General features: G+C 28.0%; 1 protein-coding gene across 2 annotated transcripts; it reads right to left on the bottom strand.

The window, feature by feature from the left end:
- Window positions 1-6,657: 6,657 nt before the first annotated feature.
- Window positions 6,658-12,563, bottom strand: LOC106777029. 2 transcript variants are annotated; one of them, XM_014664528.2, is made up of 9 exons: window positions 12,373-12,563; window positions 11,494-11,651; window positions 11,158-11,245; window positions 10,344-10,578; window positions 9,437-9,490; window positions 7,855-7,952; window positions 7,582-7,707; window positions 7,368-7,457; window positions 6,658-7,005 (listed from the first exon to the last, which is right to left on the bottom strand). In XM_014664528.2, exons 1-9 carry the CDS (start codon window positions 12,436-12,438, stop codon window positions 6,880-6,882), a joined length of 1,041 nt encoding a protein of 346 aa, XP_014520014.1. In that variant the 5' UTR covers window positions 12,439-12,563; the 3' UTR covers window positions 6,658-6,879. The 2 variants fall into 2 exon arrangements, with proteins under 2 accessions (XP_014520014.1, XP_014520015.1); XM_014664529.2 differs by having other exon boundaries at window positions 12,369-12,499.
- Between the last annotated feature and the right edge of the window lie 843 nt (window positions 12,564-13,406).

The following is a 13,406-nucleotide window of genomic DNA, read 5'->3' as shown; positions in this document are numbered from 1 at the left end:
ATTGTTTTTTGAGTAACCATCTTATTAGTGTTATAGAATTGGATAAACTCCTACTTATAAAAAAACATAAAATCAATTTTACCTATTCTTTTGTAATTAACTACAAAAATTACTCTTTTATAAACAATCCATTCTTTTGTGCAAAACAGTGGTTTCAGGTAACTCAAAAAAATATAATTGTCAGTCAATCTTGTGTCATACTTTTATCTATAAAAGACAAGTCACTTACTCCAAAAAGATATATAACTCTGTTATAACTTTATGTTTAAAAGTCATGTCAGATGATAGAAAGACAATAAATATTTAAATTATCTTAGACATCTACTGTTAAACAATATAAAATTATTTAATGTACTGAGAAGGACAATATTTATTAAGAATATAACCACTCAAATGTTAACTTAATTTTTATTTTGAGTAATCATCTTATCAGCGTTATCAAATTGGATAAACTACTTCTAAAAAAATATAAAATCAATTTTACCTATTCTTTTGTAATTAACTACAAAAATTACTTTTTTTATAAACAATCTATTCTTTTGTGCAAAACAATGGTTCCACATTACTCGAAAAAAGATAAATGTCAGTCAATCTTCTGTCATAATTTTATCTATAAAAGATAAGTCACTTACTCCAAAAAGATATAAAACTCTGTTATAACTTTATGTTTAAAAGGCATGTCAGATGATAGAAAAACAATAAGTATTTAAATTATCTTACACATTTATTTTTAAGTAATATAAAAGTATTTGATGCGGTAAGAATGACAGTATTATTAAGAATATAATAAGTCAAATGTTAACTTAATTGTTATTTGAGTACAATCTTATTAGTGTTATCGAATTGTATAAACTCCTTCTAATAAAAAAATATAAAATAAATTTTATCTATTCTTTTATAATTAATTACAAAAATTACTCTTTTATAAACAATCTATTCTTATGCGCAAAACAATGGTTCCATTTGAAAAAAATAATTGTCAATCAATCTTCTGTCATAATATTATCTTAAACAATTACTCCAAAAAGATATAAAACTCTATTATAATTTTATGTTTAAAAGGCACGTTAGATGATAGAAAGACAATAAATATTTAAATTATCTTAGATGTTTATTGTTAAGCAATATAAAATCATTTGATGTAGCAAGAATGTCAATATTTATTAAGAATATAATCACTCAAATGTTAACTTGATTGTTATTTGAGCAATCATCTTATTAGTGTTATCAAATTGGATAAGCTTCTTATAAAAAAATTACAAAATCAATTTTACATATTCTTTTATAATTAACTACAAAAAATACTCTTTTATAAATAATCTATTCTTTTGTACAAAATAATGGCTCCACATTACTAAAAAACTGTCAGTCAATTTCTCGTAACTTTATCTTTAAAAGACAAGTCAATTACTCCAAAAAAATATAAAATTTTGTTATGATTTTAGGTTTAAAAGGCATGTGAGATGATAGAAAGACAACAAATATTTAAATTATCTTGGATATTTATTGTTAAACAATATAAAATTATTTGATATAATAAAAATGACAGTATTTATTAAAAATATAATACTCAAATGTTAACCTAATTGGTATTTGAGTACCAATCTTATCATCTTATTAGCGTTATCAAATTGTATAAATTTCTACTTATAAAAAAGTACAAATTTTTTTTTATCTATTCTTGCTACCATCTTGTAGGTTTTTTCTTCGAACGTAAAAGTAATTTGTGTTTCAAAACTCTCATTTTCTCTTGGAAAAGATTAATTTTTGAATAACAAAACTTCAAAAATTACAACTCATACTAAGTATTTTCAAGGACAAACATCTTATTCTAGGGATTTTTTTCATAAATTTTCATGATCATTTATTTATATTTACAATTTGTCACTGTTTAAATTATATTTTAAACATGATAATAATTGATTGGTTTATTTTATTTTGAATTAATCTCTCTTCTAAAAAAAGATAATATATAATTTTGTTAATTTACTTTTTATTTTATATACAATTCCTCTTTTCTCTTTAAAACATATTCATGTATCCTGGTCATCTCTTTCCGTGTGTTTCCTTTCTTTAAGATTGCGGATGCAGTTTCTTTAACATAAAATACTAACAAAACAAAGTAAAAGAAACATAAAAGATCAAATAAAAAAAAAAGAAAAAAAAACTTTTTTAACTTATTTTCCTACAAATATATTAACATTTGAAATTTATTTTATTTCATTGAATATTTTTATATAAAAAAAAGAAGGAATCCGTATAAATATCATTACTCCTTGACCATAATTGAAGGTAATTATCTACACAACTCTCGAGTTCACAGGTGCAGATCTAATCTTTTTACACTGATTCTCTGTTATCAGTTAGTGCATCAGATGACAGTACTGGGACTTTGATTTTCTTCTTATTCCCAGAATACATAATATCTCTATTTTATTTTATTATAAATAACATTCAATTCTTTTTTACTTTTTTATTATATTACGGTATCTAGCTCAAGAAAACAAAAACTTTATAAGATTTTTGTATATACCAAGAATAAATAGGAATAATTAGAAAAAGTTTTCATCATATTTTTATTTATTTTCGGATAAAATAAATGGTGCACGTGGATCCAACTTTTTCCAAACCAAACAAAACATTGGAGTTTGATACTAAAGTAAAACAGTATTATGTCCATCTGCTTGATTTGTCTTTTCTAAAAAAAAAAAGAAAATAAAAAGAACATGTGAGTATAGCAATTGAGTGGAATGAAAGAGAAGTTTAATAATAAATATTATTATTAATACTTGAAACTATGGAGTTGTCTGCGTCAGGTTAGAACATTAATATTTTTATCACTTGCAATGATTTTATTAAGGAATTTAGTTATTTTACGGATTTCACAAATTTCAATAGATAATTATTTCATACGCAGGAATACTTTTTAGTATTTATAACTTGATTGCAACATATGTTAATAAAATTTTATACTATAGTTGATTTAAAACTACTTTCTAGGTAATATAAAATTGTTGTATCTAATAGAAATAACATTAAATTATAATACTAAGCATTTGTATATTGGAGAGAATTTCAAAATCTAAATCTATAAATTTTATAATCATTAAACATTAGAATTACAATTTTTGAAACAACATAATATATATATATATATAGAGAGATAAATTTGAAGATATGTGAAAATAAAAGTAAAATTGTTTGGGTTGAAGGAAAGATAATAAAAAATGAAACCAATTTGTGAAAATTTTTGAACGAATTTGATTGGTGTGAATGATACAAAATTGTTTTAAACTTATTATTAAAAATTATACTTTAAAATAAAAATGCATTGAGATTTAAAATATTTTATATTTGAATGATATATTTAAGTAAACAATAATTTTAAAATTAAACCAAACATAAACTTGCACTCAAGTTAAAATACATTATATTATATTATGAATTTTTAACTAAACTAATTTTATTTTATGTAACATTTTAGTATTAATTGTTATTTAATTATGTTCATTGATTGAATTATTATAGCATAGATAAAATGAATGATGGACATTTTCTTTCATAACATTAGTGTGTGTTTTCAACATTGAAATTTCTCCTTTCATAAGATTTTAGGGCTTCTTATCTTTGGGTACGGTGAAACAAACACAGCCTTAGAGATTATATAATTTAATTAATATAAAAGAAGTTGATTAATTTGATTATTATAAAATTAATTATAATAATTGATTTAAGTTGGTAATCTGAGTGGAAAGGACAGAAAGTATGAAGAATGATTAAAAGTAATTTGTCGTGAAGAAAAAATCCTACAGCAGAGACAACAGAGAATCTGATATCAGCTAAAATCCCTTCATCATTTCAACAATGTCCTTCTTCTTCATCTCTACAACACATTGATTATTGGAATCTAATTTATGAGAATAATTATACTTTATTGACCATTTTAAAGCTGCAAACTCTGCCCTACTAACTACAAATCTACGATCATCTTCCACACTCCTACCAATAACACCATTATCTATAACTATTATATATAAAAATCTATTCTATATATTCTTTCAGAATCCAACCAAGATCTTCTTTTACTATCAAACTCATTTATCTTTCAATAATCTTATTGGTTTGACATTTTACATGGGTCATGTATTTAATAATTAGATATATAAATAAATATACAGTTTTAATTTTAATGATATTATTAACAAAAAATATAAAAGTTTATTTACTAAAGAAATAAAATTTCAAGAATAATCTAATAATTTTATGATTTTGATCACTTTGGAGGCCACACACCCATCTTTGACTGCCAACATTATTTTCCTCGTAAGATGAAAATGTCGTGTTTTAGTTTTAAGTAAACTATCTCAATCCCCACAAAAAATACTTTGTCTTTCCCATGGTGCTTTCAACCCACAATTACCAATAACATCACTTTTAATAAATTTAGATTCTTTGTTGAGTTTTTCTATACTGTGTTTTATTTGTATTTTTAAAGATATTTTAAAATATATTAAAAATCATTTTAATGTACTAACTTTATTATATTTTTAAAGCTCCAACAACAACAACAAAAATTTCTTGAAACTCATCATTAACATAGATAAGCATAATAGTTAATCAACCTATTACATTGTCAATGATATATGAAAATAAGAGAACTATTTTTTTCATTATAGGTAAAGATACAAACAAAATTTTACATTAAATAAATAATAAATTTATATACACATAAAATATCTTTACAAATAATAAATTTTTGGAGTGATATTAAAAGAAAATATGTGCAATCAAGTTGATGAATCTTGAATAATGCAATGCTTCCTATATTTACACACTTTCCTTATCACATTCTAATACCAAATCGTAGGAAAATTTCCATATAACCTACTTCTAGGAGTCATCATGCAAAAAGGAAAACTTTGACATAAATTTAATGTAATTTGGATCCAAATTTGGTGTCAAGAAAAAGTACATTATGCACTCTATCATTTTTTGTTACTAAATCAAAGGCCTTATATAAGGAAATAATTAATGCTATATAGATTTTAGTGTATTTCTTTATCAATAGACTCACTTTGAAACTAGCAATAATACTGTCTAGCGTGTACTAGACTGTATAAATTCATCTGCACTTTCATTGTTTTTTGTCCCCTTCTCTCTCAACATTCACCCAAATTCTAACCTTTTTCATCATTTCCTACTAAAACTGTGATTCTAGACCTTTTTCTTTAAGAATTGGAAACTTGACTCATTTAACTTCACTGCTAAAGGGATTATGTCATTAACCCGTTTTATTTATCTTTTCAGTTTATTATAATAATTAACTAAAACTCTCTACTGTTTTAAAATTATTTTTAATGCATTTTAAGAGTAATCTATTTTGATTATTCTCTGGAATGAATAAATTAAGAAAAAAAAACAGACAAAATTTATCTAAGTACAGTGTAAAAGTAGTTTAGAAGGGTTTATATGTTTAAGTGAATGAACGTATAAATTAATGTAGAGAAAACAGAGTACAGAAAAGTACATAAGAAAGTATAATGCTCCCTGACTTGAGGCCGTTGTGGTGAGAGCGAAATGACAGGAAATCACAATATGGCACTGAAATTTTTGTCGCAAAGCTCTTTGTTTTAAAGTGCATGTAAGTGTATCTGTGTAGTATTTTATATTTCTGTTTTTTTTTCTTTTCACGTTATTCTAACTTTTTTTTTTCTAATAAAAGTGTCTCAATTAAAAAATATTAATTTGTATAACATTGAAAAAAAAATAAATGATATTTTAAACATGTGATCTTAAATGACAAATAATTTGAAAAATAAATAATAATAATTTTCCTTTAATAATTTGAATTAAATGTGTTATTAGTTGTCAAAGTTAATTTTGAATCTAAAATAAATTCAATGGTACGTCAAAGTTCACGCAAAACCAAGGAAATCTTATCACGATGCAATCTAGCTTTGCGCTGATCGTGGATATGCGTTTTTATTTTTATGTAATTTTATTTTAAATTTAATTTATATTTAATATTTAAAAAAGAATTTGAATATAGTTAGTGTCTAAGAAGTAAACTTTCTTATATAAATAAGCACAGTGATAAAAAAAAGTATAAGTTAAAAATATATTTTAAAACCATTACATTGTAAATGCACCAACGTTTCTTTTTATTTTCAACGGCAGGTGATCTTATATAATATTGTAAATATTATTAATATTGTAATTTAATTAAAATTAATGTGTCATCTCATTAACTAACTTAAGTTAAATTTGACCACAAACACGAAGACGAACACAAATTTTGATTGAAAAATATATTAATTTCCAATGGTACCTTGTGTTGGGTATTATTGTATTACAGTTTTGATTCATAATTTCACAAAAAAGGTGTCGTTCTTAAAAAACAAGTATTGAATAGCAGTGACAATGTCATACATAGCTTAAAAAGTATCATGATTTTTTAATCTTGACGATGAAATACAAAATGTAGGGCTTTTCTGGGGATCCACTCCATACACCTTTTACTATATTCAACAAAACAAGATGTTTAATTAAATTAATTTCAATTATAACTTTATATAAGAAAATGTCATTTATCTAATATGAAACAAACACAATAATCCTTTGAAAAATAGAACGCCAAGGTATAATGTGCGCATCATCTTTAACGAAAAAGATCGATTGCATTGATCTAAGGTAGTTTATCCGACAAAAGGCAACTAAAGTGTTCTCATATGGTACATAAGCAACAGCCTCCAAACACAAGGTTTGGAATCAGAATCTAAGAAATAACACCTTACAAAAATAAATATTTGTGAAAGGAAAATTGACGATGAACTCAGTATCCCTTTACTTCAAATGGCAATAATCATGACTCCAATACTCTCAAGATACAGGAGCATATTCTTGGATTGTTGAAGCCAGCTTATTTCGATCATCTTCTGTTTTCATTCGGATCAAGAATGTACGTGCAACTACACTATCGTTATCCCCACTTCCGTCAGCATTACCCTACAAAGACCCAAGTTTCACATAAAATTTCCATTTAAAAATGCTTTAATAAATAAAAATGAGAAGATGAAGTCCGAAGAATCAAAATCAAGAAGAGATCATATTCAAATAACAGCCATTACAATGCAACTAGATAGGAAAATACACTGACATAGGAGGAGGCATATTGAACCGAGTTGTAGAGCTACATCCACTGTAAGGTAGTCTAAACATTTCAAGTTTCCTTTTCATTCCCAAACTTTAAAGCAATTTTATCCAACACGGTGCTTTTTCCATTATAGCAATATTAAAATACTTTTCAGTATCTGCATGCAAACCATCTCTGCAGGTATTTAGTTCAATTGTAATATTTCAGTGCTTACCGTAGTATGGAATATTGCAACAAGAGAGTTCTTCTGCGGGTTCGTCTTGATTCCTGGATACAACAAGGCATTGAGAAGAATTTTTCCTACCTGCATGAAGGTAACAAACGGAAACAGTAAGTGAAGTTCTCATTTGAATAACTATAACTATAGATTACTTACATCAACTCCCTGAATGAATAAGCATTACAAAAAGAAGGTAACATGAACAAACCTCATTTCGAACAACAATTGTAGGTTTGGATTCCTTGGTAGCCTTGCTGACACCTTCTTGGCATTTAATAGACAGTTGACCCATTCCTTTATCTTTCCATACATCTTTATCTTCTGGATCACTCGACTGAACATACCAAGGGTTACAGTAAAAGACATTATTGGAATGAACACAACAAGATCAAGCTGAATCGAAGCAAGGGCAGAAAAATTTAAAATGCTTTCCTAATACAATATTATGTATCACTGTAAAATAAAATTAATGAAAGAGTACCTTCACATAAAGCTTGCACTTTACTTCATGTACAACAACTACACCTTTCTCTTCTGTCTTCTTAACTGATGGGCTGCTAGGCTGCTCCAATTCATTTTCTGAGACCACAGCAAGAATATTTTATTCATCATCCCAAAACTTCATTCTAAGAGAAGTTATACTTTATAAATGTCATGAATATTACTAAATGTGGTACAGTAGCACACTATGTTTAACATATGAAGGGGGAGGTAAATGAGTTGTCTTGTTGCTGTGAAGATTACGTTATTGGCCTAGGGGAAGAAAAGTGCTAAAACAAAATAAAACATTATCGGAAAGAAATAATACAAAGGACTAGTTTTGATGTTTGTGTTTTGAATTTAAAATATAATATTGTACATACATATGCAAAACGAGTTTGTTAAACTTATGAGAGATCGCTCCTGGAGGTTATACACTATTTATGCCACAATTATAAATATAAAATAACCACCTCTGTTCTTTAGTTTTTCTTTGTTGTAAAAGGGTGGACACCTTTGAGCCTTTATATTTTATTATAGTTCTTTAGCTGATAAAAAATTGCTTATATGTGTAAACAAATTATTTAATATTATACATAATGATGGAAATAACACATTTTTACTTAAGTGGTAAGGAATAAAATAATCGATCATGATACAGCATTAGGCCGCCATGTCAAAGATAAAGACCGAAAGTACTAATAAAAAATTATACAACAGAATCGCAATTGATCCAAACCTAACCACGAAAAATGAGTTGGATTTCTTTTATGTTCAAATGGAACCAAATCAAACCGCATAGTTTTTATGTTTGGTTCAGATGTTCAACATGATAGGACCAAACACATGGTTATAGACCAACACATCAAAGAAAAAATGGATATTATAAATGCTTCTTACATCCCATCAAGACTTCAGCTAGAATATTTGTTTACAAAAGAACTTCTCACAAAATCGCTTCATGGTCTTGCATTCAAGGTGTGAATGATTGATATTAAGATATTGTAGGGATATAAAGAGTAGTTATTTTATTCCTGTAATTATTTATAGGGTGATAGAGTTGTATATAAAGTAACTGCTTGTACTTGTTTCAGACCATGAATTGAGAACCAAAGTTTTTGTTTTCTTCCCTAAATCTCTTTCAAGTTAGATAACAATGAAAAGACTACTATCTGAAGCACCCAGCTCAATGAAAAGATAAAACAAACGCTGTGTCACTTCTTTTCTTGTTTAAAAAGAGTTTCTTACACAATTCAATTGCGGAAAAAAAAAATCCATTTTTGTTCCATAAAAGCTGCAGATTTAGTTTTGCTCCTTCAGCATAGAGTATCTTTCATTTAAAGCATAGCATATTGAAGAAAAGGTGAACATACAATCATACAAATTGTATCTATAGCCAGACATATATTTATCAACACCACCTACCTACTATCAAGAAAAGGAAACAACCTTCGTCAATAAACAAGAACAACTTCGACAATAAAAGATGGCACCAGAAAAGCTCAAAACAGCAAAATAAAAGTGCAAATATAATTGCTAAAAGAAATAAAGATAGAAATAAGAGAGTAGAATTGAATCCTCACCTTCATCTACGTCAACTGAAGCCTTGTGGTTAGAGGGAGCTGAACTTTGGTTACCTAAAAATGGAAAGATATTGTGCCTGAGTTCAAAGTGTAACATTGAAGTGGATAAAAACAAGTACAAAGGTTAGTAAGCATGAAACCCTGACCTTGTTCAACCTTTATTTTTATTTATACAAAAGTTTTTTATTTTACAAATCACAAGCAAATTCAATATGATTTCCCATTAATTATGTGAGCGCCTGTAAAGGGGATAGACAATTGGCTTTGCTTAAAAAATGATAGAGCAAAACACCTATCAAATCTTAATAGGGACCACAATCAAATTTCATGATATTTTGAAGAACTAAAACATATTTTACAAACACGAACACATACGTACACCTATGTGGGACATGTTTAATGAAAGCAATTGTCACTTTTACAATGTCAGAACTATAAAGTTAAATAATAATAGAACGACACATGGATAGTCAAGATTGAAAGTTAGTTAATGGTCACATGACCACCACATAGAAAAATCATTTGCATTTATGTTTTAATTATATTCAAATATTGTCTAATAGCACATATTTACTATGTTTATTCATCACAAGAGTTCTCATCTGATATCTTCCATGTATTCATATGATCAAAATATTCAGCTTTTGTTTTATAACAGTAATATTAATGGACTTGGTGGGCGTTTAGTTCGGCTTATTTTTGAATAATAATCACTTTTTTTTTGCTAGCTTTCTGAGAGAGCTTTTTAACAAAAAATCAATTACTTTCAGGGAAAATTTGTTACCGGATATGGGCTTAGACCCCCCATACATTCAAGCACAAAATGCAACCGATGTAATTATTTTCTACATTAAATTATGAGAAGACAATTATTGGGTATTTTTTTTTAAAATAAGAATAGACCTACCAAATCCAAAAATGCTTTGACTGCTCGAAAATAATCCAGGACTCCATGAACTAGAAAAACTTGTAGGAGTTGTAACAGGAGTAAACCCAGTTTTTTCTCCAAAAGATTTATTTTCTTTGTTTACTACTTCAGGCAAGAGTTTTTTTGCAGAAAAAGCAGCACTGGCCTCAGCAACTGAATTTTCTGGCTTGGATGCATTTGCTTTGAGCCAGTTGACAACATCACTGAACTTTTCCTGAAATATACAAAATTACAAGGTCAATTTATTTACACCCAAACTCAGAGCGCTAAAGCAGCAGCATAATTCAAAATTAAAAATGGACATGTAGGTTAATACTAGCTCGAAGAATTAGAGGAGCAAGAAGCCAAGAGAAAGAAGTGGAAAATAGAGATGTTCCTGTACAGCCATAGCCGCTATCCCACCAGTAAATTCAGAGGCAGGTAAGAGGTGAAAGTTTTATAATATAGATAGAAGGTCCAAAACAAGAAAGCATTTTACACTTGTCATTGCTTACAAAACAAACGTCAACAACTACTAGAACAAACAAAAATGATATTTTTATCACCACTGAAGGTTACTTCTCATGTAGAACTCCAGTATTCTCATAAATGTATGCATGTCTGTTAGAGTGCATGCATCTATTTCAGTGCAACATGCACAACCACTGAAGTAATAATACTATTATATATGGGATCAGCTTCCCATAAAATGGTATCTTCAACAACACATTAATAGAGAACAGATAGTAAAACCAAGTGAATTTAAATACAAGTGACATATGACTTTAGTGAACTAAGTCACTTAAGGAATTACCATAATGCTTGAAGCATGATTTAAGTAATCTCTCACACCGTCTTCCCAAAGCTCATCCGGATGATTCTTTAGTTGTGTTTGAACCCAACTGTGAGGAAGACACATCATAACAAGGAGTGGTTATGAGAGAGCCAATATGACATTCTCAATAATGGAAATGCAAAATCCTTAAAACTGGACTACTACGTTACCACTATAAAGACAACATGCTTTATAACAACCACCACCAAGTAAGCCAAACCAAAAGTCCAGAACAGGGTATAAATCTCATTGGAAGAAAAATTGAAATGTGGGAATCAGGAAAAAATAAACTTTGACATAATATAAAAGATGAACCTTGCAAATTGGGTATTTAAAGCTCTCACATGCTGCTGTGATGACTCTGCCCGTTTCATATCCAATGGTGGTGCTGTCACCGTTGGTTGTTGAGATGGTTCAGCCCTATGAACATCAAAGAGGGATCCTTCCATTATTCTTTTATTGCGGAACTGCATCTGTGAATGAAGGTAAAATAAGGACACTTATTATTTCTCATATAAAATCTTCAAAAGTTTTCAGCAAACAAGGGGTGTCAAATCTCATTGCCTAACAATGATATTTCCAGCTTGTCCTTGAACCCGACGTTTAGAAATTGAATTGGGAACATGAATCACAGTCCTCACTGATCAAAAGTCACACACAATATATATATATATATATATATATATACTTAATTTATAATTATGCATAAGGCTTAAACTAGACCAGTAAGGAAAGAGCAAAACATAAAACAGAAACGATCCAGCTCTAATTCCTACCCATCTCCCTCAAAACTGCGACTGAAGACCTAATGACTTCAGAGGCTGACAGACAAAGATGCTCGATAATCAGAAGTACGTTTGAAATAAACAGTTTTCTAACCAGCTATCAACCAATCTCCCACTTCCAATCGTTATTGCTCTTGAATCTATGTTGCCAACGATTACTGAATTATAAAATAGGGAGACACTCTTAGAATGCTAATAATGCTAATAGCAAGCCTCTTCATAACCCATTATGCGGACATACAAAGCTAGATAAATTTACAAAAAATAAAAGAAAATGAATAAATACACTTCTCATAGTTGAGAACGAGCTCACAAATTTTTGTTCTATTCAAAATTGGGGAAATAGTTGAAGCTAAAGCACAGCACATAAATAAAATTAATTAAACTGCGATAACGGTCACATACTTACCGGTGCTTCGTTAGTATCGACCTGGTTGGGCTCTGACACAGCCAAACGCTTTGAACCTTTCATCATCGATTTGGGGAAATAGGGTTTTTCAGATAATTAACGGTTATGCAGAGGCTGGAACAGAAAAAAATCGACAGTATGAAGGACAGTACACATGGAAAGGCTCCTTTCTCTAAAAGGGGGCACTTTCAGAAACTAATAAATAAAATACAAAAAAAAAAATCAAACTATTTCTCAAAATTAAATGCGTGAATTGGGTCCGTTGGATCGAATGAGAAGCTCACTTTAAATAGAGACCGTTGGATGGACCTTGATTAGGGTTTTTATTCACATGGAGCACATGCTATCCTAGTGGCATGTCGACACGAGTGAGGGCCACATGTAGGCCTTGTTTAAGCCCAATAGGAAAAATGAAGTGCCCTTTCCGTCATTCAATTTCAAAAAGGAAAAAATAAAATAAAATAAAAACTCAACTTCACCCACTGCTACAATTTTTTAATTTAAATTTAAATTTAAATGGCCGGAATTTGAAAGAAATATATTTTGAAGCTTTAAAAATATGTTTACTTTAAATAAATTACCTTTTACTGACACTTTAACTAATTGTTGTAAAATATTTAAACTATAATTTAAATGCTTAAATAAATATAAATATGATATTTTAAACATAAATAAGATTTTAAATACAACTATCATTCATTGTGTCTTGATTATTATAATTGAACTCTCAAAAAAGAATTTTATAAATGAAAAAAAATATAGTAAGTACAATATTCTTTCATGACTTCCGAAATATTTTTCATATTTGATTTACATTATTCTTTTTCGTGATATTATGTTATTGTAACAACTTGATTTGCATCAAATGATATATTCCTGATATATCATCAAACTTTTCATTCATATTAACTTGTATTAGTATAATAAAAAATTATATTTTTTAATTATGATAAAACTAGTACAATAATAGGTGACATGCATGATGTCAATATTACAAGTTATTAAAAAAAATTATATAATTATTATTTTAGAAA

The sequence above is a fragment of the Vigna radiata genome, chromosome 11, assembly GCF_000741045.1.
Source record: "Vigna radiata var. radiata cultivar VC1973A chromosome 11, Vradiata_ver6, whole genome shotgun sequence".
Lineage (NCBI taxonomy): Eukaryota > Viridiplantae > Streptophyta > Magnoliopsida > Fabales > Fabaceae > Vigna > Vigna radiata.
The sequence above is the reverse complement of the archived record's forward strand: the minus strand, read 5'-3'. Positions and strand labels throughout refer to the sequence as shown.